The sequence below is a fragment of the Scaptodrosophila lebanonensis genome, unplaced genomic scaffold (assembly GCF_003285725.1).
Source record: "Scaptodrosophila lebanonensis strain 11010-0011.00,11010-0021.00 unplaced genomic scaffold, SlebRS2 tig00001415-arrow-pilon, whole genome shotgun sequence".
Classification (NCBI taxonomy): Eukaryota; Metazoa; Arthropoda; class Insecta; order Diptera; family Drosophilidae; genus Scaptodrosophila; species Scaptodrosophila lebanonensis.
Window position 1 is genome coordinate 999,462 of NW_022060742.1, and position 25,729 is coordinate 1,025,190.

Here is a 25,729-nt window from a genome sequence, read left to right on the forward strand (position 1 = left end):
GCGTTCTCCAAACTCGGATGCGTCTGTCCTTCGAGGAGGCTGCCGCCTCATTCATACGAGTATGTGCAACACATCGAAAGAATCAAACAACCCCCCACCCCAATAAATCAGGCCGAATTGTGGCTTTCCTTTTTCTCGAACAACCTGAGGGAGAGAGCCCAAAGAAATCACTTTAAGTGTCAGTTTCTTAAAAGGTCGGTCAATCAGTTAGTCAGTCAGCGCCAGTCCCGCCTCGGCCCGCGCATATTTTAATAACAGCAAAGTAGCTCGGTTCCATTGTCGTCAGCATCCTTGCTCTTAACATGGCCACTGTTTGCTTTTCTCGAGGCGCAAACAAGCGCACGGTAAAAGAAATTGCCATTTTATCTATTATTGACCGAGAAGCGGTGGCGAAACGCTTCAGCGCATTATCGAGCCAAAGCATCAAGTGGTTGGCCGTCAGAGTTATACAAATATCTACATACACATACTAGGACTCGTACAGTAAAAGGGGGCTGCTGTGCAAAGCATTTAAGGGACAATTCAACACACTCCCTCATATAGATAACAAGAAGTTAACCCTGCACTGCAAAAAACTGCCAATATTTCACATGTCGATTTTTCTCTACTCTTTTAAAAATTACAAGATGATGAAATTTTGGTTCAATTTTAGGATTATGCCTAATTATTCAAATTTTAACTGGCCTATTTTTAGCTATATGTGTATTACAAATTTAGCTTTCTATAGTGTTTTATCAAATTATAAAAGAGAAAAGAAATGTCTTAATCTGAATGGCGCGCCAAGTCGATATAGCCATGTCCGTCTGTATGAACCCAAGAATCTCGTAAAGTATAAAAGCTCGAAGAACCAAACATGGAATACAGATTCTCCTTGGTAGGCAGTGCTTGTTTGTCAAGTTACATCGTGAAAGGTCAATTCTTGTTTGAATCTTACGAGTAACTATCGACATGGAATAGAAAAGTTTCTTTGATTTTTAAGTTATGGAAAAGCAACAATAAGAAGAGGTGCTGCAGTTTTGGGGATTTAGTATTCGCTAATAATGGAATGGAATTGGAATTGGCAATAGAGAATGATAGATGCATATGTAATTATGCAATGTTTGGTCTAAGTAGCTTTGGAATTGGGAACAGCTTCAAGATTAAAGGGGAAGGGTAATTATATCTTTCTGGGGGCTTAGCCCATTTAAGCATGCAGGAAGAACACACATCTAGATTGATTTGTTTCGTCCTTCTGATTACGAATATTTATATACCCGTATATGTACATTACTGTGTGGGTGATTATAGATGTATACATTTGTCTTTTGGGACAGTGGCTGTTTAAACATTAAAGCCTAATGGTTAAGCTGTTGGGCACCTTTCATTATATTTGTAGAGCTAAAATACGGGCTTCTCGCAGCAGTTACTTACCCGCATACGAGTCCCGTTTATGGCTGAAAGCGCACGCAACTGAAAGTCAAATACAGATACATTTAAAAACGACTCAGTCAGCAACAGGCGCTTAAAGTTGCTGCTGATTAGAAAGTGAAATGCAAAAGTTGCAAAGTGTTTTAAATGACGTCACGCATAGTCCTGACTCCAGCATGATTTTGCCAATCAAAGCGAGCCAAACAAAAGAGATAGCCCCCGAGGACGAGAAGGGCGAGGAGGCGGAGAGCTGGTGGAGTCGACGAATCGAGAAAAAGTCACTTGTAGCTTTTATATCCTCGAACAAATACAGCTCGCTACGCACACTTAATGAATACAATTTAATATGTATGTATGCAGCTACACACACACGCACACACACACACACACACAAAGATACATACATGCCTACATAGATACGCACATGCTCAGATACATATGTATCTGTATCTGTTCGGTGGGACTATAAAAGCAAGCAGCAGCAGACAAGGATCTTGCAGTTTCCGTTACGCATACGACGCGTGTGCTCGTTGCCGTCGCTCTTTCCGCCCAACTTGTGAATTCTGTGGATTTGTGGATTTGGATTACATAAGATGAGTGCGTCGGGAAAAAGTCTGCTCGGCCTGTGGCTCTATCGCAGCGGCGAGCAGGAGTGGTCCGTCAAGCAGGGCAGTCCGTTGCACAATCTGAAGAAGGGTTCCGACCACTCGGATTCCGCGCACACCGGCCTCGTCCGACATGTCTCCGCGCCAGCTCATCAGAAAACGGAAAATGTGGGAAAGACCGTTGGCATTGAGGTGTCGCGGCCACCACAAATGCCGGGAGAACGGATTTCCATAATATTTACGTTGAAGAACCAGGTCGGTAATCTGGCCCGAGCTCTGCAGGTCTTCCAGGAATTGGGCATCAACGTGCTCCATTTGGAGTTGTCCCCACTACAGGCGGCCACCAATCAGGCGGATGTGCTCGTGGACGTTGAATGCGACCCCCGACGCTTGGATCAAGTCGTTAAAATGTTGAACCGGGAACGCGACATTGCTTCCGTTAATTATACGACCGTTAGTACGCATAGCTTGGCTCGCGCGCCCTCCCTCTCCGCCTGTTCCAGCTTTGGTGAGCTCGGCCATTTCCGAAACTATGGGTTCTTACTTACGCATTATCTACGTCTATAAAGATTTCGGCGATATGGTGTGGTTCCCGCGCAAAATATCTGATCTCGACAAGGCACAGAATGTCCTCATGTATGGCTCAGAGTTGGATGCCGACCATCCGGGCTTCAAAGATCCCGTCTATCGCAAGCGCCGCGAACAGTTCTCAGCTATAGCGAACAACTTCAAGTAGTAAGTCAACGAGTTACCTATCATTCATACACCCATAAAGCAATGTTTTCAATAAAGGTTTCGGTGTTTCAACTATTTTATGAGTTTGAAACCTTACCCTTGAAATACTTCCACATTCAACAATCTGTGGTTGTAATTCTTGGAATTTAAATCCATGAAAATAATCATCAAAAGTTCATAATGGTTCATAATGCATCCCCACTTTAAAATGAAATTGTCAGACCTATTCAGTTCAGTAAGTTTTTTGGTTTTCTGTGAACATAGATTCTTACACTCGTCAAGCTGTGTTCAATCGTGTTTTTAATATTTCGAAATTAAAGTATATTTAACAAATATTTAATAGTTAATTTTGCTTGTGTAATAAATGACTACAATTTTGGTGAAATTATTTGCGAAATGCTATCATATTAAATTCACATTCTCGGAGGATTACAAAGCAGCGTGATTTTAAGCAGGAACTGTAAGGCCTTTTCCAATTCTGTACGTTTTAAGATTTTTCGAATACTTTTTGGGTCAAATAAACGCATTTTCTAGCATATTTCATGTAATCATAGAAGAGTCTAAAGCCAATGAAATATAGATAATTAACTATTTTATGATTTATTTGAAACCTTGAAACTTATTAAATAGTCTTTAAGAAGAGCAAAAGGACAGGTAAATGGGTCACCAGTTGTGACTGTGTTCTACTAAGGAAGGAGTAATGTGTCAAAATTAACAAGAGAGAACGCTACAGCCGAGCAAGCCCGACAGTGTAATACCCTGTATCCAGGTAAACTTCCGTCACTGAGTTATATGCGCCCAAAAATAGGAAGAAGAAGAGCGAACTTGTTGCTGCAGTTTGGTGAGGTTGTACTGTAGAGAATTTGTTTTGCTAATAACTTTTCTTAGAATCGACCGAATTGAATACAATTTTGAACAACATTAGATAATTATATATAAATTATGTGTGAAAAGTTTGGTTTAGGTAGCATTTGAAATGTGGACGCTATTGACGAAATTCTGTAGCGGGGGAAGGGGGGGAAAATTAAAAAAAAAAATAAACTCGTCCTTTCTCGGACCTAGGAGAATCTGGATGCCAACTTTGGTTATTCTAGCTTTTATAGTTTCTGAGATCCTCGCGTTCATCCAGACGGACGGACAGACGGACGGACATGTCTAGATCGATTTCTCTCGTCATGCTGATTCAGAATATATATACTTTATGGGGTCGGAGATGCTTCCTTCTGCATGTTACATACTTTGCAAAAACCTAATATACCCTTTTTACCCTACGGGTACAGGGTATAAAAAGGTGCTTGTTAGACAGATTTAAGTTTTGAAAATTTACGTCGCAGATTTTACTGGAACTTACCATACTTGTAGCTCGATTTTTAGTGTCTGAAAAATGGGTCTAATTCAGCTACAATTTTTGACGTGTAATAGGAAAGTAAGGAAGACATAATAAACCTACATATATTATTATACTCGTATTAACTGTAATAGTTTTATCGGCCTAATTTTATTTTATAAAAATTATTCATTTTATTTTTGTAAATCAACCATTTCCTATAAATTAAATCTTAACAATTATCTGATTGTATTACATTAAACAAATTGAAAGTGCATTTAGTACATCGCCTATTTTTGGATTATTCCAACTTATAAGCTACACAAGAATACTACAACATAATACTCAGTTTATGAAGAGTCGAGTTTTTCAACGAACTGAAAATTCTGATAAAATGAAAAACCAAATAGTAATACTAAGAGAAATAAATATTGAATGGAAATTCCAGTTAGTTCGGAGAAAATCGATCAACTAAAATTAACAGAATAAAAGTGTTAAGAGATTTCTAAAAACTGTCGAGTTATAACTTCAAAACTATTTCATGAATTTTAAGAATAGAAATGACCTTGAATAGCTAAAATATTTTCAATTTTGGCAATAAACACTACACAGGTTTAAAGAATGAGCAATAATCAAAATTCACTTCAATGCTTATCCCTAATTGCTGTCCTTTGTTAACTATACATCCTTCCCTCCTAGTGGCGACCCCATTCCTCGCGTGCAGTACACTGAGGAGGAAATAAAAACTTGGTAAGTTCTAAAATGGTAGAATCGATGTTGGTTAAATGTTTTCCTTCAGGGGCACCGTCTTTCTCGAGCTACATCGCCTTTACGTCTTGCACGCTGTGCCGGAATATATGGAGAACTGGCCGGAGCTGGTCAAGTACTGTGGCTACCGGGAAGATAATATTCCACAGCTGCAGGATGTCAGCCAATATCTGAAGCGTAAGACAGGGTTCCAGCTGCGGCCGGTCGCGGGCTACCTATCGCCTCGCGACTTCCTCTCCGGTCTAGCCTTTCGACTATTCCATTGCACTCAGTATATACGTCACTCATCGGACCCGTTCTATACACCGGAGCCGTAAGTGGTCAGCGCTTGCTGTGCTTTGAAATAGATGTGAAGAGTTCTTCCCCAATGCAGCGATTGTTGTCACGAACTTTTGGGTCATATGCCCCTTCTGGCCAACTCGAGTTTTGCGCAGTTCTCTCAGGAGCTTGGATTGGCCTCCCTGGGCGCCACGGATGCCGACATCGAGAAGCTGGCTACGGTTGGTGGGACGAGGCTATGGTTGCGGCAGAGCTTCATTAACTTCCTGTACTCGACAGCTCTACTTTTTTACGGTGGAATTCGGACTTTGCAAGCAACCGGACAACAGTTTCAAGGTCTATGGCGCTGGCCTGCTGAGCTCTGTGGCGGAATTGAAGCACGCGATTGCAGCGGATGAGAAAATCAAGAAGTTCGATCCCGACGTAACGTGCAAGGAGGAGTGTATTATCACCTCCTATCAGAATGCCTACTACTACACGAGTTCCTTCGAGGAGGCCAAAGAGAAGATGCGGTGAGAATCAGAACCAACTAGAAACAACGACTTCCGCTCTATAAGTATATTAACAGGTTTGAAATAAACTTTAATTTTATTTGATGGGATCATTTTTGAAGAAGATATTTGAGCTGTTGTTTTTATAGCTTCCACTCTGTATATTAATAGGTGTAAAGTAAAGTTAAATTTTATTTGATGGGATCGTTTTTGAAAACGATTGCTTAACTTTTATTTGTAGATCTTTTTTAACATTCCTATATGCAAAGAAAACACAACCGTAATCACGTCTTCGAATCTCGCTGTTATAAAGTGCGATGAATTGATAATATTAATAATATACAAGTAAAATTAATAGGTTTAAAAGGCTTCGAAAATTGGAACTGGTATTGCGGCATTTCTGTTTTTTTAATGAGTCTCAAAAATAAATTCGAAACGTTGAGGCACTGCTTCCTTCTTGATGATAATTGCTACTGGAACTTACTTGCAGGGCCTTTGCGGACAGCATTCAACGTCCTTTCGGAGTGCGCTATAATCCCTACACCATGAGCGTGGAGGTGTTATCAAATGCCCAAAAGATTACCGCTGCGGTCAGTGAGCTCAAGGTTTGTACGAGTATGCCCGTATTAGTTAATACGTAGTGTATATATTTGTAAAACGCAATCAGATAGTCGTCTAGTCGTAGTCTCTGCTAACCTCCAGTAAGGTGAACAATATTTGTTTTACTCATACTATAAATACATTTGAAGGGGGACCTAAGTATTGTGTGCTCGGCGCTGCGCAAAATATCGGCCACCGATGAGAATCTCGATGTGGACAGCATAGCCAACATGTTGCACAACAGCCTGAAGGTTCGTGCCGATGGCGGAGCAAGCGGGGAGCGGACACCGGTCAGCCCGGTGGGCACCAGTCCGGACAACTCATCGCGCTCGCCGGATGACGAGGAGGACTAAAGCCAGAGGGGCTTTCTTTACTTCAATGCTCGGGACCACATTATTATTACTCTAGCTTACCGATATCCCCTATACTAACCGACCGTGTATACTTTCTGTTGCTGTTGCTGTCGTAGTTGTTGTTGTTTCGCAACTTTATTTAGTGGCCATTTGAACTTATGTTATTATGTATAAACTACTTGTATGATGTATTTAAAATGTTAACTTAATTAATAAAACCCATCAAGATGCTTAGCCTAAACTTATTTGTAAATCATATCACAGTCGCTGTTTATAAAGAACTTCTTACTTATGTAGCTGGAGGTGTATTCGATGAGATAGTTTGGAATGGTCCACATATCGAATGCATGGGACATTGTCCGCCACTGCTTCAGCACAAGTCTCACATCATATTTGTGCATCCAAGGCCAGGTGAGGCGTCTCGTTATCCGACTGGTGGCGCGACGCACTATTCTGCTGGCCAGCGCAATGACTCCGATACGTTTTCGGGGTCTGGAGACAGATGTATCCCCAGCTCCGGCTCCAGCCCCGGCTGCAGTGAGGGCACGCTGTTGTTTCGCCTTGGAGGGCTTAGAGGCTTCGATTTCCGGCTTGACTTCGACGCGTGGGGCTATTTGTATGCGATCGACTGTATCGCAGATTTCCTCGTTACTCATCAGTATACCAGCGACGATATACATCAGCTTGAAGACCCTATAGAGAACAATCGGACGATTACACACTCCAATATTCCCACACACACAGATACACACACACAAACCTCATTGTACGCGACATGATTTCCATAAGATGGCGATGGCGACTAAGGCCAAACAATTATGCTAAGATTTGATTGTGCAGTTAGAGACACTCTTATCAATCACTATATATGTATATATAGCTGCAGATATGTGTGTGTGTATATATAGTTTATTCTATATATATATATATATATATATGTATGTATATGTCTGTATATATGTGGATGGGTGGTATGTTTTCCGAAATCGTCTTTAGCAGGCTCACTGATGCACTATTTATGGGACTTGTATGACTTGTTTCTTGTCTTCTGTATTACCAAAACGATGTACGGTCCTGTCTGTTGCTTGGATCCAACTAAATGCTCGCCATTCCATCGCAATTGCCGTGCATGCGTGGCCTCGACTTTCTCTCGGTCCCTGCTGATAATGTTGCGTTTCGGGGCGATAAGAACAGGTTTCGTTTCTAATGCTTGCAGTCCCGCTCCACAGATATGTATGCCGATGCCTTCGTTTCTTGTTTTTTTTTGAGTTTCTTTTATGTGTCTGGATTAGAGGTCAGCTATGAGTCGGCAGTGGGACCACCAAAAAAAAAAAAAGATCAAATCACGCTCTCCCGCTCTCTCGCCCTCTGACTCAACCACAACGCCCTACGAGTGTTCATATTTGATCGTCTTAGCACCACAGATAGTACTGACATTTCTTATCGATCGAATCATAGGTACTTACTCGTATGTATAGCATTTATGGTGGCGTTAAATGTCGACATGATTACAAGCCACATACGTAATATTCGTGGTCTGTGTGAACTTTGGAACTGGCGTCAGTTAATCTGTACACTCAATAGGCGAGGTACTATACTCTTTTGAATCCACTACTCACCCATAGAAATTATGATGAACAAGCTAGGCAATTATGTATTTAATAATATTTGATCATATATGCATTTATTACATAAAATTACTAGAATTTTCCGATCGTAGTACAACAGGGCCCTTCGATATTATATTTACAAATCCTAATTGGTCAGACATGCAAATAATTTCTACACAAATATTCCGATTATAATGATATTTCAATCAAAACTAATAAACAGAATATTTACACCCGATCGACTTCAAACTTATTATGTGTATTCTAAACGCATAAATCTCGTCGACCACTACATAATCGAAAAACAAAATGTTCCTATCTTTACTCAAATATATATAATTATAGTCAGACATTTTTATCATACGCCCATTTTACACTCTTACTCTTCAGATTTACAAATTAATGAGGTTTGCTGACGGATTAATTACGAAAACAAAAGAAGAAATATAAAACTGTAGGCACAACTCAAAGAGTTTAAGGTGTAATATATGCTCGAAAAATACTATACCTTATCACTTTACATTATATTAAATTTTGACTAATTATAGTTTTTCGTTTTTTAATATTACCATTATTCTCGTAATTTGAAAGGCTTACTTAGCAATGAAGTCGCAATGATATTGTCGATTTAATAAATAAAATACTTATTATGACAAATTTAATAAATACTAGCAATAACATTTAAATGTAGTCAACGGTTTTGAATACCATTTAAATGATTTAGTATTTTCGGTATTTCTGTCCATCACCATTATTGTCATATTGTTGGTTACGAAATGCGGTCACACAGCGTGCGGCGCACTAAAAATGTAAGATTTCAGTTTTGTACTTATATTTTATAGCGTTAATACACTAAACAAATGTGTCGAGTGGTAACGGTAACACCTGCAGGTGCATAAATAGGTCAAGCGCGTTTATTATAATCGTTTTCTTTAACAAATTCATTGGCAATAGACAATTTTTGCATTTGTGTTGTTTGTGTGTGTGTGTGTGTATACGCGTGTATTTGAAAGAAAACACATTTGCATCGATGGATAAGAGAGTGCAATATTGTAACAAAATGATGAGACTTACTGGAAAAACAGTGTAAAGGCTGTGTCGTCGGAACGTTTTTGGACGCACTTAGCGTTCACTTGTGATTCAATTGCTTGATATTCCAACTCACATATACAATTTTGTGAATGCATGTGTGTGTGCTTTACAAACTCCTCTTTTTTGTTTATTGCGTCTTACAGAATTTCGCGAAAAACAAGAAAGTAGCAGTGCTGGATTAGGCAAAAAAGACGAAGCAGAGGGCGACTTCGCAATGGCAACGAAACTTGTTCTGCTTGCTGGTGTTGTTGGTGTTTTTCTCTTCTACGCTTCGTTACTCCAATTAATTTACCAGCAAGCAACAAAAGTACAAACACATAAATATGTATACGTGCAAATACATATGTATGTATTTAGACTTTAGCATGAACCACTGTTCCAGAAGGCGTCCTGTACATACATACATATGTACATACTTAGGCTAACCTCAGTTTGTGGCGAAAAAATGTTAACTCGGCACTTGTTGGCACTTGGGTGCTGACCTTTTTTATTGAAATGTCTGGAGTTTGTTTTTTATTACCATTGTTTTGCTGCGTGCCTCAGGTACCATGTACACACATACATATGTGTCTTGTGGTCTGAAATTAATTGCAGCTGTTTTTACTCACCTGCATACGAAGGGAAACAGGAAAGCTGCTGCTTTGCGCATTAACGCCGCTACATCCCCCCAACACGGCTATTGCTTGAGTCCAGCTGTTTTTCGATCCACAAATATGGCTGTCTCTGGGATACCATTTTCACTGCATCTGCCCTTGTTCGTGGATCTAATGGATGCTAATGCCTTCATGTTGTTTATGCTATCCACCAGCTGTTGAGCTTTACATCTTGGTAGGCCCCACATATACATACATATGTATGTATTTATGGATGTACATATGTGGGTATTTCTCAAAAACAGAATGTGAGTTCCTTAATGTGTGTCTGTGTATATCCTGCAAAATGTCTACCCTGTCGTTAACTTCGTTTTTGCCCTTCTACATGAATACACACACACACTGGACGGCGTCTTCACTCGTACCCTTGTTAAAAAATACACAGCTGTAATTGTTGTTGTTTTTATTAGCGTTCCACACACACACACACGCAGATCTGTACATACACAGACCGACATACAGCTGTACATCCACAACCCAGCGCATCCTTTGGTCGACTATGTAGACACATTTGTGGACTCCATTCTTCGTTTCTTTTTTCGTAAGGCTGTGGCGCTTGAATCGAGTGGCTGCTCTTCTCAGTACCTTTGTGCAGCGCAAATCGCGCGGTGTACCGAGTCGCAGTGTTTATTATTTTCTGCCCCTATCCTTAAATTGTTTGTACATAATAATAATACATACATACAATAAATACATCGATGGATTGAAAAATGGCCTAATGTTTGGAATAAATGATGTGTAAGTCTTTTAAAGCGTTTTTTAATCTGTTGCTGTTTATTATCCGTTCGTTAAAGGTTTGCAATATCGCATAATTCGTATTGTGCCAAGTTGGCAAAAGTGACTGAAAATATTCGAAACGCTAAAAATAAGTTAAGACTATCTCCATAAGTTGTAAATATATGTATTTAAATGCATACATACATACATGCAAGTGTACATATAGAAAAGCGTCAAAGTAAAGGAAGTACATTCGTACATATACATATGTATGTATGTATATGTATATTTGTAGAATAAATATGCGCGCGTTTGTGTCTGCATATGTATGTATATACATACGTGTGTATGCACATTTCAAATCGCGTCCCGTTTGTGCTGCGTAGGCCTTTAAATATGTACATATATGTGTGTTTAAGATCACATATGGTATACTTTATACACATACATACGTGTGTATCTATGTACATTTATTTGGAGTCACTCACACACGGGCGCTATATAAATGAAATCTAAGGAATAAGCAAGCGACCCCCACTTGGCCCAAAGTGTCGGCATACGGCAACGCTGTTGCTTTTTTCCCCCCACTTTTTTCGCACTTTTCTTTATTCGCGCAACAAATACAAACAACAAAAAGAGTAGGCATTAGTTTTGATTACCGTTACACAGGGCAGCCAAAAAGTAAACGCATTAGCTAAATGATTAAATATTGAACAAGATGATAAACATTTCTTTCTTCATATTCTTTACAGCTTGCGCGGGCCCCCCTTATGCAGATGGTGGCACTCTTATGTGCATTTTATTAATTAAAGTCATGTGAAAATGTCGCATAACATTTTATCAGCTGGACTCAAATGCAACGAGTGTGTGTAAATTATAATTATTTAATTTGTGTTCCCATACTTTCACAAGAACAGAAAAACCAAACAATAGTGAACAAAAATCAAAATCCAAAAATCAAGTGTTTAAAGTTCGGTTATATACATACATACGTAACAAAAAATAAATAAACAAATAAGGGCTAGCAGGATAACAAAAACAAAAACCGACAAGAGCACCAAGCGAACGTTGTGGTCAAGAGAGTGAATAAAGAGAGTGAGAGAGAAAAAAGAGCGGCGCGCAGCCAGTTTGATGTTGCTGGCAAGCGCGCGCTGAAAACGAAAAATGTCAACGTTCTTGAACAATTTTTTCCCGGCAGGTAAGTGGGAATATAAAATAAAAGCATAAAACAAAGACAAATAAAAACAAGTAAAAATGCAAAACCTCCAACCAAGTGCGCTCGACTATGGGATGCTCTATACTTAGCCGCATAGACACAAAACACTATTTACTATTTTAGTGAAATTATTATTGTTTGAAATCGGTACAACCTATGATAATGCCCTATCAAATGTAAATTTGGGATCATCTATGAACTCCGTTTGCAACCCTGATTGAGGGATAAGCAACTAGATTTTTCAATTAATGATGTAAGGGGTGTTTTTTTTAATAACTTCACTGTATCAGCTTTGTATGTTTAGGGTTACATCTCACTTTGTGCGCTAGATTCTTTGATTTCATTTTTGCTAGTTGCATATCAAAACCCTGTTCTTCGATTGTTCTAAACCCATAGGAAAAATCGTTTTGATTCCCTTTTCCACAGCCATTGTTGCGCTTTGCCAAACAGGTTTTAGCTGAAAATTGTGTGTAAAAGACAGGAGAACAGAAGAAAACCAGCCACAGCAGCTGACGGAAATAAGTACATAAAAGTATGTACGCGTATGTTTGTATGTACAGACATATTTAGATACACTGGACATTGCATCGTACCTGTTGATAACCCTTTGTGTTTGTTGTCCTCATCGAGTGCAAATCTGGAAACTGAATGGTTGCCATATAAAACAGGTTCTTACGACCAGTTCCGCTTCTTTGGATCGACCTTTTATAATCAAAGATAATAACTGAACTTCTTCAACACCGTCTTAAGCGAGCGATACATTTGGCTATAGAACCAACTTACTTATAGATTAGATTACAGACAACATTAGATGCTTTTCATATTTTCTCAAGTAATGCTGTGCAAACATTTTATTTGACAATTGTTTTTCTAACTAAATCGGAGTTTCTATTTTTAATATTCTTGAATAATCAAAGCTTTCGCAGTATCTGAATTTTTGTACTTAATCGCAGAATTAAGAATGTGGAAATTCAATTCCTTCTAGCCTTGTTTATATGAATAACCTGTTTCAGAAAAAAACAAACCAAGTGCTGTAAATGATTTGGTCCTCCCTGAGAAATACAGACTGTACGTTTATTTAATAACCGTGTTAGAAATTTATCGTTAAAATAAAATGAATTTAAAATTTGATATACATATTTACGCTTCATGATATTTTCTTACCTAGACTTGTATGTAAAAATGAATACGTCGAAGGGTTTTAAAAAAATGAACGACTTTCTTAGTGTATACGTGCCAATAAGACTTAAAAAATACAAAATAAATTAGTTTTCACTTTTAAATATGTTTTTGTTTGTGTGTACATACATATATACGTACTTATGCAGCTATATACATCAATTGCGGGATAAGTAGAATTGTTCATGCTATCAGAGAGGTGGGCATGGACCATATTTTCACACACACGAGCAGATCCACACAAAACCATCATATCAACAAAACACTTTTTCTTTAAAAATGCTAAAAAAATATAAATATATAAATAACCTCAATATATTGATAATGATATAATTAATTTAAAAAAACGATAATTGTTTAATTAGAGTAAAAAATTTCTTGCGTTCAAACGGAAGGGCGGTCGTACAGACGGACATCGTCGTCTTGTTATACTGATAAAGAATATATATACTTTTGGGTGCCTGCCACGCCTGCTCCTGTGTGCTACATATACTCGCACAGGACTAATATAGGGTGTAATAAAAAAGTGCAAAGAGTCTACGTCTTCGAGTTAATAAACTTCAAATATTAATGTTAAATTGCAAGAAACAATTTCTGCCCTTCGTGGACTTGTCGTTACGGGCCGAATAAAGTCGGCCCATACTCATCTCTACATCGGACCCATACATATGTGTGTGTGCCTTCTTTAGTAATTTTTATCTCATGAATTAGTCAAGAGTTTGGCCAACTCAGCTGCCGAATCAGCTGTTTTTCGTGCTTAGACCTTGACTGAAATGTTTCGTGAAAAGTAAACATCCCTATGCACTTATGCGGCGTTCTATAATTTCCAAAATCTTCATCATTTTATTATTTGTTAATTACATATACATACGAACAGTAAACCGCCGTTTTTCCAATATATACATATCGTACATATGTATATGTATATTTGTTTCAAGAGAATGAATGCTCTATCGCTCTTCTTTTTGTATTTATTTTGTGTTTTGTTATGTACGTATGTATGTATTGGTATGGGATTGCATATGTGTTGGTTGTTTCTTCATCGCCTCTGTCAGTCAGTCAGTGGGCTCTTTTCTACCTTTGTGTTAGTCACTCTTTGGCAACGAATGCGACCATACGTCGTGGCAATCGCACTGTCCGGCTTATACATACTATACACACACACACATACATACATACATCTATCTGTACATGCATATAAAAATATGCGTAAAAAGGTAATGTAAGCGGTTGGTTATATTTAACGACGGGTGTATTTGTTGTAACGCTGGTTAGTAAAACAAAAAAAAAAAGTGTTTTGTACGAAAACCCTTTGCGTTTAGAAAGACTCTCAAATGGACTCTAGTGATTGTGACACTTTAAAGTTTCGAGCTTGCTGTAAACTGATAAAAGCAACTGTTGTTTGTGCAACGGTTCAGCTACATACATATATGTATGTATGTATACTAATGTATATGCATGTAGTATATACATATGTATGTGAGAATAATTATATCGAATAACAATTGGGAAGGCCGAAAATGCGTGTACACGACGCCGCGTTTGCTGCGTTGTCAATCAAAGTGAAATTTGAAATTACCTTTTCGCTGAGGTAGCGGAAGTGGCTGCACAAAGCAAAAAGCAAACCAGAACAGAACTGAACTGAACTGAGCAGAACAGAAAACAATGACAGCAATAAGTTTCTGCAAAGATACTTTCTCTCTGCTTTGTTTTTGTTCTTCTCGATGATAATGCAGTATACGAGCTTCTGAAACACATACAGTCTTCTTCTTTTTATTTACTATACATACGCGATATATAAGTTTAAAGTTGCTCAGTTTTGGCGATTACAACTCTTAAAGTAGCACAGCTGTTCGGCTGACGTGTTTGGTGATTTAACTAGCCATGGCTCTCTGTTGATCCGGCGCTCAGCGAGCTGTATGTCAACAGTAAATTGGGTCAAGCCATCGTAACGCTGACAGAAATCATGAACAGAAACATGTGTTCGGTCACGTTGGTTGACGACAGCAAATATCATCGAAGCAGCGAGTGAAGTTACTGCTGGTTTCACAAAGAGCTGATCTGTTCGTGATCGTAAAAGGCCAAAAAAAAAAAGCGCCAATCTTGCGAATGTGGCGAGTGCCAAAATGCATCTTGAAATTCGTTCACAAATTCACGAACTTTTACAAAGCCATCCAGTCCAAAAACTGTGTACGAAAATTAAACTAATAAAGAAAGCAACTGTGGACACAAAAGCTCAAGAAATTTGGGATATATATTATATTTATATTTAAATAAGGGAACATTCGCAGAATATTAGACAACTTAAAATTATTTTTCTTAGTACTTACAACAAGAGAGATCGTTACAGTTGAGCAAATGCGATAGTTAAAGACGTGTACAAAAAATAAGACTAATTTCAAATGCGTTGTAGGAATAAAAAGAAATTTCTCGATTTGTCTCGTCATGCTGATGAAGAATGCAGACTGATTGGTGATCATTGCAAAGTTGACCGTGAAATTTGGACTACATTTACCTGTAGGGGAGAAATAACAAGCCGTTTTGGAAATTCCTATTCCAATGGGAAAGAAGGGGCTCCAAATCTTGTATATGTTAAGATTTCGAACTTGGTTTTTATACTCTAATTATAAGTATAAAGCAAACTGCATTTATTTATTGAAATTTGTCTCGGATCTATTGGTGCTTTAATTTGGGGAAAATTGGTAAGATCTATGATGCTAAAATTTGCTTTCTAGTACAACGTAGGAGTTTTCGAAAGTGTAACTAAAAGTTAGAATTCAATTCAATTTCCCAGGTATTTCCAATTAAATACTTAATAATTAATGGCGATTCATTTTGCGCTCAGCGTCAGGTTATTACACAAGATTACAGGCGCGAGCTCGAGCTAATAACAGGATCCGAAACAAACAGATCAGATCAGCGTACGTTTGAGGTCGTTGAAATTCAGTTCAATTGCATTTAAAACGTATTTGCAATTGTTTCAAGTACAGCTATTGCGGTTTGTTCGCAAACGAATGTGAATGCGGTAGGAGCCGGCTAAAATGTGTAACATACATGTTACATATATACACCTAATTCTGTTTTTACACGGTAGATTGGTTCCTGAAAAAGTCGTGTAAAAACCGAGTAAAAAAAAGACATTGATCATATGCTATTTTAAATTTCATTTAGAAATAACATCGTGTAACCACATATAAAATTTTTAATTTTCAATTTGTAATTTGCCTCCACCAAAACGATCGCCCACCATTCCACGCACAGCCGAATTTCGCCTGACAGCGCCACAGTTCATTTATTAAGTACATTTTGCGGATATAGTAATATACTCTTTATTTCGTTCAGTAATCACAATACATCATTAGATAAGCATAAGCAACTCATTTGCTTAGGCCGCAACATGGAACTAGTTCGTACCGGACCGGATCGACCCCACTTCAGACAGTTCACAGTTTGTGAGGCATTAGCGGCTTGGCTCTCCCACTTTGGCAGCCACTGGCACTCGTTTCTCTGTTAGGTGTCTCACTTTTCCGTTTTATATACACCTTCGCCTGCGCTGTTGTCTGCTTAGTTGCGAGGGCGCTGCATTGCAGCACGGTCGGTCGGTCGATCGTTTCACTTACAGCAGCAAGACGTACATATGTATATGTAAATACGTACGCATATGTAATATTTGCCCACCTACTTAAATAACTGATTTTTGTTTTTAAGCCGCGACAGATAACGGCAATGGCGCACGGCAACATCGGCACATAACTACACGTTTCCGTGACGTAACGACGTGTCAATATAGACATATGTATGTAATTTTGTTTTAGTTTAATGTGTGTGTGTGCTTGTGTGAGCTGACGCTTATCATATATACATACATACGTACATACATATGTATGTATAAATGTGTTCATGATCTTCAGAGCAAAACAAAGTTTTCTATTTGAACAACAACAACTTCATGCATACTGCAATACTACATATGTATGTATATGCATGCGTAGGTATATGTTTGTATGTACATGTGTAGTGACGAAAGCAGTGAGAAACAAAACAACATGTGCAGTCTGTTTGTGTCTGCCAAACTGTAAACAGGTTTGTTGTGATGCGAATATGCGTGCGTTCTACAACACTTCAATACGTAGACGTACCCATGTATGCAAGTTTGTACATACATATGTATGTGTATAGTATATGTGTAAACATACATACAAACACCCCTGTATATAAACTGTTTGTTTAGCAGCAAAGTGCATGCCTCAGCAGAAGTAATGCATCTGTAGATATGTAAATATATCAATACAATATGTGTATATATAGAATACACCTACGCAAATGGAAAATAAATGGTTTTAAAAATTAACAAACAATTAAGATGTTTGACTAAATTTGAACGACAAATTAAAAATAAACAACATTGAAGGTGGGAAGCCAGCCGGTTCGTTAGTAGTATTAAGAAAAAGCCATTAACCATTACATTGAACCCATTGTTTTTGAAAGCATTCGTAAATGTTCTCTTTGTTTAATAAAAAAAAATGAGAGTAACTTGCTGGTTGTAAAAAAAATTTTCGTTATAGTGACATACATATGTATTTGTTTGACAATTTGTGAATCCTCAATTATTTACAGATATACAGATAACTTTCTTTTGGCTTCTTTAATATGTTCCTCAAATTTTGGTGGAGTTATGTTAAGTTTTGTTAGCCTTAAGTTGAATTATTTGATTTATCCAGGCTTGAAGTCGTCTCTAAATGTTACCTTTAGGAGCATCGGATACTCATAGACCTTAACCCTTACTTATTATAGAAAGGTGTACAAAACACTATGACAAAGTACGTGCGAGCACACATATATTCATATTCATTAGTATTTACATATCTATATGAACATATGTACATACATATCTACACAAAATATCATTTTGTGTCTGCCGGCGTGTTGTTGTTTACGAACAGAAATTGCGTCGTTCTTGTTTTGGCTATTTTGCTCTCTTCAGAGGTAAATATTTATACCTTGTAGCATACATAGACATACACACACATATATACATACATATACGTATATAGTCAGTCAAAATGAATTTGTTATTTTGCTTATCATATTATCGATAAGAAATGTTCGCTAAATAGCAAAATAAAAACATATGACAAAAAATCGCGCTGCTCTTCAATTTCAAATTATAGAAGGCCTTGTTTGCTAAATTGTTCTCATTGATATCTGTTATACTTGTATGTACATATGTAGGGATATAATGGCAAATGTTCCGTCACATTATCTGAGTTATAGCTGAATTCTTTCACTGAAGTTACTTCTGCGTGCTGATAAAGTATCCAATTACCTCTCAACGAATCTAATATTTAAATATTCTATCTCTGCTTTTAGATACGGCTGCTATGGATCCACTTTTCTTCTCGCCCTCGAATGGTATACCGTCAGAAAGTAAACTCGCAACTTATATGGTAAGCGGTCGGAGGAGATGATAAGCCGAAGAAATAGCTATTCTAGCTATTAACATTTTACTATTATTTTAAGATTGTCGAATATAAGTGAAATAATAATTACTACTAGAGTAGAATGAGAGCCTGCCTTCAAATATAACTCCATTTAAAAGCTATTATATAATAGAATGTTTGAGCATACAACTACATTTTTGTGCTACAGTTGATATAACGCTTTAGGGGGCTTATGTTAGGCAAATGATTGTACATTTCTTTTCTTGCTTTATTCGACTGTAATTATGAATTAACGTTGAGCCCTATATTGCTTAATTATGGTAGCGGAGTTTTGTGTGTGTGTTTTTTATGCCAATCAATTGTTGTTCTCCACTCGCAGGTAACAGCTCAACCGCCCGAATTCATTCCAACTCGCCTCAACATCAATTCGTCGCCGAACTTCTACTCACCATATCATAATACGCCCTTGCAATTGAGTAATGGCCTTAACGGCGTCAATGGATTAACAGCAGTAGCTGCCGCCGCCGCCGCAGCCCAAGCAGTAGCGACTACGTCCACGGCCGCCGCATCCGCATCCGCGACGATCAGCAAAACGGTGAATGGCACAAACTCCATGCTCGGACTGCAGAAGACGGCCGCCGTCGCCGCAGCCACAGTTGTCCAGCAACAAAAACAACAACAGCAGCCTTTGGTAAATGCAACGGGGGCGCCCATATCAGCGCCCATCGCTATCACCGGAGCCCCACCAAATCCTGCCGCAACTCCATTCGTCAGCACCATGTCAACACAGACACCCCATAAAGGACGCAGCGCCCTGCTACGCAACGACTCGCCCACGGCCGCACTACTCGGTGGCGCCGGTGAGAAAACTCCCCCGCATGGAGTGACGCCGCACACCGCCTCGCCCATACCAACAACGCTCCCGACGAGCGTCCATCAGGTCAGTCCAAATATCACTTAGAAGCACAAGTTTATAAAAACTTGCCATTATAAAAAAATATAAAAATGTTCCCCTAATACAATTTTCAACGTAAATAAACTTAGTTAAAAAACTTGTAAAGACGTCTTGAAAAGGCAGCTATTTGATAAAGGGCACTGATTTGGATGAAACATCAAAATAACATAGGGCACTAAAAAAATAAATAGTTACCAATTATAATTTCCTTTCACATTGACCTATCATGATTAAACATACGGATACATACATAATTAAAAACTGGAGGTATTTGACAAATTCCAAGAATTACGGGGGTTATGGAAAATCACTAATCGCGGGGGGTGGGGGGAAGGAGGTACTCTTACGTACTTATAAAATGAATCTTTGATTCATTCATAAGTCAGGTTACACTTTACAGGTACAGAGTATACAAATTTATCATTTTGGGCAGAAATCAGTCCTATGACAGCAACATATATACTAAATATATGATTTGTGATAAACATAATCTGCATATGGATAAGAAAAGTCTACATACCAAGTTTGGTGTCCTTACCTGCTAATATTTCAATGTTATCGATGTTCATGTGTAAATATCGGTTCGACTTTTATTCTGATCAAATAGAATACTCCTAATAGTTTATAACCACCCTACGAGTATAACTCATCCACCCGTCTATTTCCTATGTTTAGGAAAACGTCGGAGGCACGATTTATTTTTATCCAACTGCCAATGCACAGAGCAGCAATCCGGTTGTCAACCCTGTGGCTGTGGATGCCACCCATCCGGCACACCATGGCGTAGGGGTTGGGGTCGGTGCAGTTGCCCCACTGAGCGGTGTGGGCGGTGTCCCTTCGAGCCTGCTCTATACTGGCCACGTCTATCCCGGTCCCGCCTCCAATGTGATTGCCATGCAGCCTAAAACTCAATTGGAATCAGCTTTCTTTATACCGGATGATATGCGCACAGAAATTCTTGCCCGCAACGAGATCTCGAACCTCATAACGGACCCAGCAGAAGCCGCGCAGCACGCCCTGCCAATGGAGGTTGACAACTATCATGCCCTGTACCCACTGGAACCACCGGCACAACCTTTGCAAGCCAAACTAACGCTGCCGGCAAGCACGTATCGGGCAACGCACAATACAACGGGCTTCAAATACTGTTTGAGAAGGTTACACGGTATGTAGGGTCGTCGAGTCAGTCCCCACTATGGCTCTAACTGACGTGCCGCCGTCTTTATAGGTTTTCGATTGCAATCCACGAAGTGTATGACACTGGTGGAGATGTGGAAGAAGCTGCAGCACACGAACGTGGTACAACTCCGTGAAGTTTTCACAACAAAAGCATTTGGTGATAACTGTAAGTGGGCTTTTTAGGAAAGACCTGTTCTATTTAAATGTACCTTTCCCTACAAACAGCCTTAGTATTAGTTTACGACTACTATCCTGGCTCACAAACATTGCTAGCCAAATATTTTACGCCAACGCCAGAGACCAATGGCTACACCGATCCATTCCAAGGCGAGGCGCGTCCATTCAGGTGATTGTCCCGAAGTTACGTTCACAAGCATCGTTCTATCTAAATCGTTTCTACGTTACTTTTTTCAGTCATAAAAGTAACTTGCAGCGTACAAACAACGGACCACTGCTGGCGGAGTCCACAATATGGTCGATTATCATGCAACTGACTGCTGGTCTTCGGGCTATCCACCAGGCAGGACTCGCTTGCAAGTAAGTGTTCAACCGCGGACATAATCGCCAGCCGAACCGTTCACTAATCACCAAGCGCGTCCGTTTAGAATACTAGACCCCACGAAGATCATAGTGACTGGAAAGCGTGTGCGCTTTAGCAACTGCTGTATCTCAGATATAACGCAATTCGATCCAAATGCGACGAATCCCTTGGCACTCGTGAACATGCATCAGCAGGTATTTCTTCAATTTATTAATAACAATTACGTTACAAAATACCGATTAGCCATCTCAATATTCAAATTTAATTTTAAATAATTAACAAATGCCGTAATCATCAATTAATCGGATAAACAGCTAAAAGGAGTTTCTTAATGATTTTTTGGTGTTGGAAATTTAACAAACATTGTCACCTTGAAGTCGCTTTTTTATCCAACAGCCCTATTATTTGTGTTGCTATGAATTTTTTTAACAATATACACAGCTTATCAGCCTTTCTTCTATAGCTGTCATTATCCAACGTTGTCCGAGTATATTTTTCGATTAATTCCAACTACCACGAGTAGTAAATTAGTCAGCAACCTACAAGTAGCTGAGAAATGTATGTGAACATTTGAGCTCCGGTCAGATATGCAAATAATTTGCACACAAATTCAATTTACTTTACAAGTAGGCTTTGAAAAGGAAATGCCAAACATTCAAAGTACTTGTGAAATTTGTTGCCACTCTGACATCACCAGCATCATTTAGAGTTCAATTCGCTTTCCCGATCTTGTATGGTTATCCATGGCTACGGCTATTATCTGAGCCCATGTCAGTAACAGTTGTTCAAGTAAAAATGCTTACATACTTTATTCAAGTTTAAACCTCAATTTTAGCCAACTTTGGAATCAAATTCAAAGAAAAGAATGAAAACCGAATTTCATTTTGAATTTATCCTTTTCCGGCCACTGTGCACTACATCTGTGCGTGAAAGGGTGAAACTTCCGTGAATATCGTTAGCTCTTTAAATTCGTGAAAACTACAGGAATATTTATGAAAGTCAATAAAAATCACATGTAGTGGATATGGCAATTGAAAAAATTATAAGTTAGGCTGAGAAACTATCGATATTTTGATTAGACAAAAAAATGTAAATACTTAAAGCTTCAAAAATTCGAAAATGTGAAGAAGGATGTCAGACAACATATACTTGTAATGTGGTTCTTTAGTGTTCAATTGTGTATCTACAAATACTATAAATGCGAAAAAAATGTGTTAATCTTTAAATAATGTTTAAAAAAGAATTGAAAATTCGTGAGTGATCGTGAAATGTCAGAAATGTTATTGTTTTGGTGAATTTCATTCGTAAGTGTGCGTGAAACTGCCAACATTTTTTGTGAGCTTCACAGCAGGAGGATGATATAGGAGGATATTGGAGATATAGGAGAATAATGAGCATAGGCTCTAGGTCCATTTCTGTCTATATACTCATACTCACACTCACACTATTGTACACATTGAGATGTCGTGTATACTGTAATGTTGAACTTGTTGTTCACAGGACGATTTAACCGCTTTAGGTCGCTTAGTATTAGCCTTGGCCTGTCGCTGCCTTCAGTCCGTGCAGCGCGACAATGTGCAGTCTAGCATCGATATGGTGACGCGAAACTACTCTACAGACTTGCGTAACTTTATTGTGTAAGTAGTTGCCAGCCAAACCCAATAATGTTCTAGTAATAGTGGATCATAATTCCATACCACACAGCTACCTTTTCACCACGAACAATCGACGTTCTGTGACCGATCTAATGCCGATGATAGGAGCACGTTTCTACACACAACTCGATGCGCTACAATGCCAGATCGATATGCAGGAAGACGAGCTGGCTAAGGAAATGGAAAACGGACGTCTATATAGGGTTTTGGTCAAGCTAAACACTATCAACGAAAGGCCTGAGTATGCCACTATTCCTAAAAGACACTGTTTGGATAGTTCCCCAACTCACGTGTCCATCTTCTCATCCTTTTAGCTTTAACTTAGATTGCACTTGGTCGGAAACAGGAGACCGCTATATGCTGAAATTATTCCGTGATTATCTATTCCATTCCGTCACTGAAGATGGCCGCCCTTGGCTGGACCACGCCCACATTGTGCAGTGCCTGAATAAATTGGATGCTGGCTCGCTTGATCGCGTACGTGGACACTAAGCATTATAAATTAAATATTACTCAGGTTTACGCAATTTTAGGTTCAACTGATGTCACGGGACGAGCAATCGGTACTAATTGTATCCTATGCAGAACTTAAAAACTGTTTAGAGAACGCATTCTCCGAACTAATATCGAGTGCTGGAAATTGAACCAAGCAACCAACTCTGCTCACTCACCAATACAGCAAGCGACCACAAACGATAACGATTCATACGTTTAAACAAACAAACAAATAAGAATAAAAACAAAAAATAAAATGTACGCGTTAAATTATAAGACATTTCGGCACACGCCGAGTAAAAAGCGATAAAAGTATAAATTGTAATGATAAACAACAAACAACCTACTGTTTAAGCAATGCAGAAAAAGAAAGGAAAAACCACTTAATATCCAATGTTACGTAAGCTCTAATTTAATTCTAAGTATTTAAAATCAAAGAAGATGAAACAACTCAAAGAAAAACAAACAGACAAACAAACAAATCAACTCGAAACGACAGGTAACAGAGGATACAACTGTTTGAACGCGTAATTAATCTCTCCAAATTTAAAAATTAAAAAACAAAACACAAAAAGAATTCTTTTTAAATGTAAAACAAAAAGTAGAAAACATTCGAAACAAGAATAAAAGAAACACGTTGATCTATTTTTACAGACCCTAAGAGAATGGAACTTAAAAATATATAAAAAGCGAAAAAAATTGTAAATTCAACAAAATTGAAAAAAAAAAAAAAACATAAAAAGAGATAACAAAAAAGGATAAAGGAAGCAGTGTACAGAAAGGGAACAGGGAACATCAAATGTAAAAGTATTTGGATTATGAACGCCCCCTACTAGACAAATGACTTGAACCTAAAAATGTAACAATAACATTTTTATTTTTTATAGCTGCATGATTTTATCAAAGAAAATACAACAACAACAAAAACAAAAAAACTACAACAAGGAACCACTTATAGGAGATATTTTGTGTAATGGACGTGTGCAAATCGAGCGATGCACAGCGCATCTGCTAAATATTATAATTAAAACATAAAGAAAAACAATTCCGTTTTATACAATTTATTTTAGATACTTGCATAGGTTTTTTTTAAAAATAAAAATAAAATGTATTTTTTCAAAATGTAACAAAACTCCCAACACTTTTAAACTAACAAACAGATAAACTGTTTGCAATTTTTAAGACTAAGTCGAGTCCCCGCAAAATTTTGCAAATCTTCAATTCGCGCTGTGCTTGCGTGTTCGCATATCCACGAAATAAATATAAACGAGCCAAACAACCGAATCTAAATCTTATAGAAAAGATGATAGTACTACACCACCATTGCGACAGATATAGGAGGTGCATAAAATACACATTAAGTACAATTTGATAAATATTTATATATAGATATGGAAGTAAGTACATTAACGAAAAGAGGAGCCAACCTAACCACTGTTCTGTTAAATCACTTTTTTGTTGCCTTACGCAGTTGTCGAGTCTGTCAGTCGTTAATGGATTGATTGTATATTATTGTAATCCTTTAAAGCGCATTGTCTTTTTACGAGCGATGCGAGACTGGATTGTTTTAATTGATTGATTCATTGCTTGATTTTTACCCAAGTTAATTCTTAGAGTTTTTTTATACTGACTTTCTTCTTATGTTTCGTCGGACCTATTGTGTAATTTCGCTTTTTAAATATTTTATACTTCAACATAAGACTTATTATTATTTATAAACACGAAAAATGTGAAAGAAAACTTTTTAAAAAACCAATAAAAAATAATAAAATGTTAAACCCGTCGACGTCTTTCAGTCCATCATCCATCTAAAAAATATCAATTGTCTATTTATAATTCAACACAATAACTTTTATTTGTTTCTTGCGAATATAATTGTGTACAAAGAGCAAAGGACAGATAATGTCAGTGTGAGTTTGAAGAGTAGTGGCAGGCAAAAGCAATAAAATGTAATTCTTCTCATTTCATGTTCGGGCAAAATTAAAAAATTTAACAAATTCTCCATAAATTTGGAATTTGGAATTTCGACTGCAGTTGTCGTTTGTTGTTTTTAGATTCTCTTATGATTATCACAGTTTAATATTTACAGGCTTTATTACTTCTACATACCCATTGTTTGTTGCCTTGAATTCAAACAGAAATGCGAATGTTAGTTGGTTGGTTCGGTGAAATATATAGTATATGTATATATGGGTTTTTCATTAAACAATAACTTTTTAAGCAATCTTTTAGCTAATTCATAAAAACTACTTATCTAGTGTGTGCCAGAAGCTGCCCGATAATTTCAACCGACAAGACGAGAAGAAACTACAGCTCATTGATTCTTTCGCTATAATTTTTCCGCTGTGGGCGAAATTGTCTTCATGCCTGAGCACACTGCAGTATATACGAGTAAGGACCTAGGCTTAAACTAAAGGTATTACAGAAAATG

General features: G+C 38.0%; 3 protein-coding genes across 7 annotated transcripts; 2 read left to right on the plus strand and 1 right to left on the minus strand.

Annotated features, from left to right (window-relative positions):
• Window positions 1–2,000: 2,000 nt before the first annotated feature.
• Window positions 2,001–6,806, plus strand: LOC115632171 (tryptophan 5-hydroxylase 1). Its single transcript, XM_030529200.1, has 8 exons — window positions 2,001–2,520; window positions 2,582–2,747; window positions 4,774–4,824; window positions 4,874–5,155; window positions 5,216–5,342; window positions 5,401–5,633; window positions 6,103–6,217; window positions 6,362–6,806. The coding sequence occupies exons 1-8, from the start codon at window positions 2,001–2,003 to the stop codon at window positions 6,563–6,565; spliced, it is 1,698 nt and encodes a 565-aa protein (XP_030385060.1). The 3' UTR covers window positions 6,566–6,806.
• Window positions 6,682–7,899, minus strand: LOC115632172. 3 transcript variants are annotated; one of them, XM_030529202.1, is made up of 2 exons: window positions 7,318–7,899; window positions 6,682–7,258 (listed from the first exon to the last, which is right to left on the minus strand). In XM_030529202.1, the coding sequence occupies exon 2, from the start codon at window positions 7,243–7,245 to the stop codon at window positions 6,808–6,810; it is 438 nt and encodes a 145-aa protein (XP_030385062.1). In that variant the 5' UTR covers window positions 7,246–7,258; window positions 7,318–7,899; the 3' UTR covers window positions 6,682–6,807. The 3 variants fall into 3 exon arrangements, with proteins under 3 accessions (XP_030385062.1, XP_030385063.1, XP_030385061.1); XM_030529203.1 differs by having other exon boundaries at window positions 7,623–7,898; XM_030529201.1 differs by having other exon boundaries at window positions 7,326–7,894.
• A 2,629-nt stretch (window positions 7,900–10,528) lies between these two features.
• Window positions 10,529–25,076, plus strand: LOC115632252 (PAN2-PAN3 deadenylation complex subunit PAN3). 3 transcript variants are annotated; one of them, XM_030529318.1, is made up of 13 exons: window positions 10,529–10,658; window positions 11,390–11,835; window positions 18,403–18,479; window positions 18,853–19,413; window positions 20,104–20,593; window positions 20,657–20,773; window positions 20,833–20,953; window positions 21,022–21,144; window positions 21,213–21,342; window positions 22,649–22,785; window positions 22,853–23,044; window positions 23,118–23,280; window positions 23,337–25,076. In XM_030529318.1, the coding sequence occupies exons 2-13, from the start codon at window positions 11,802–11,804 to the stop codon at window positions 23,445–23,447; spliced, it is 2,256 nt and encodes a 751-aa protein (XP_030385178.1). In that variant the 5' UTR covers window positions 10,529–10,658; window positions 11,390–11,801; the 3' UTR covers window positions 23,448–25,076. The 3 variants fall into 3 exon arrangements, with proteins under 3 accessions (XP_030385178.1, XP_030385180.1, XP_030385179.1); XM_030529320.1 differs by lacking the exons at window positions 10,529–10,658; window positions 11,390–11,835 and adding an exon at window positions 14,193–14,249; XM_030529319.1 differs by lacking the exons at window positions 10,529–10,658; window positions 11,390–11,835 and adding an exon at window positions 16,743–16,828.
• The last annotated feature ends 653 nt before the right edge of the window (window positions 25,077–25,729 follow it).

Bases quoted from the DNA above. Each gene is read 5' to 3' on its own strand.
- LOC115632171 (XM_030529200.1), top strand. From the start codon at position 2,001: ATGAGTGCGTCGGGAAAAAGTCTGCTCGGCCTGTGGCTCTATCGCAGC. The intron at 2,521-2,581 runs GTGAGCTCGGCC...ACGTCTATAAAG, and splicing joins CTCCGCCTGTTCCAGCTTTG to ATTTCGGCGATATGGTGTGG. The intron at 5,156-5,215 runs GTAAGTGGTCAG...TCCCCAATGCAG, and splicing joins CCGTTCTATACACCGGAGCC to CGATTGTTGTCACGAACTTT.
- LOC115632252 (XM_030529318.1), top strand. From the start codon at position 11,802: ATGTCAACGTTCTTGAACAATTTTTTCCCGGCAG. The intron at 20,594-20,656 runs GTATGTAGGGTC...CCGTCTTTATAG, and splicing joins CTGTTTGAGAAGGTTACACG to GTTTTCGATTGCAATCCACG. The intron at 23,281-23,336 runs GTACGTGGACAC...ACGCAATTTTAG, and splicing joins ATGCTGGCTCGCTTGATCGC to GTTCAACTGATGTCACGGGA.
- LOC115632172 (XM_030529201.1), bottom strand. From the start codon at position 7,351: ATGGAAATCATGTCGCGTACAATGAG. The intron at 7,259-7,325 runs GTTTGTGTGTGT...TGTTCTCTATAG, and splicing joins ATCATGTCGCGTACAATGAG to GGTCTTCAAGCTGATGTATA.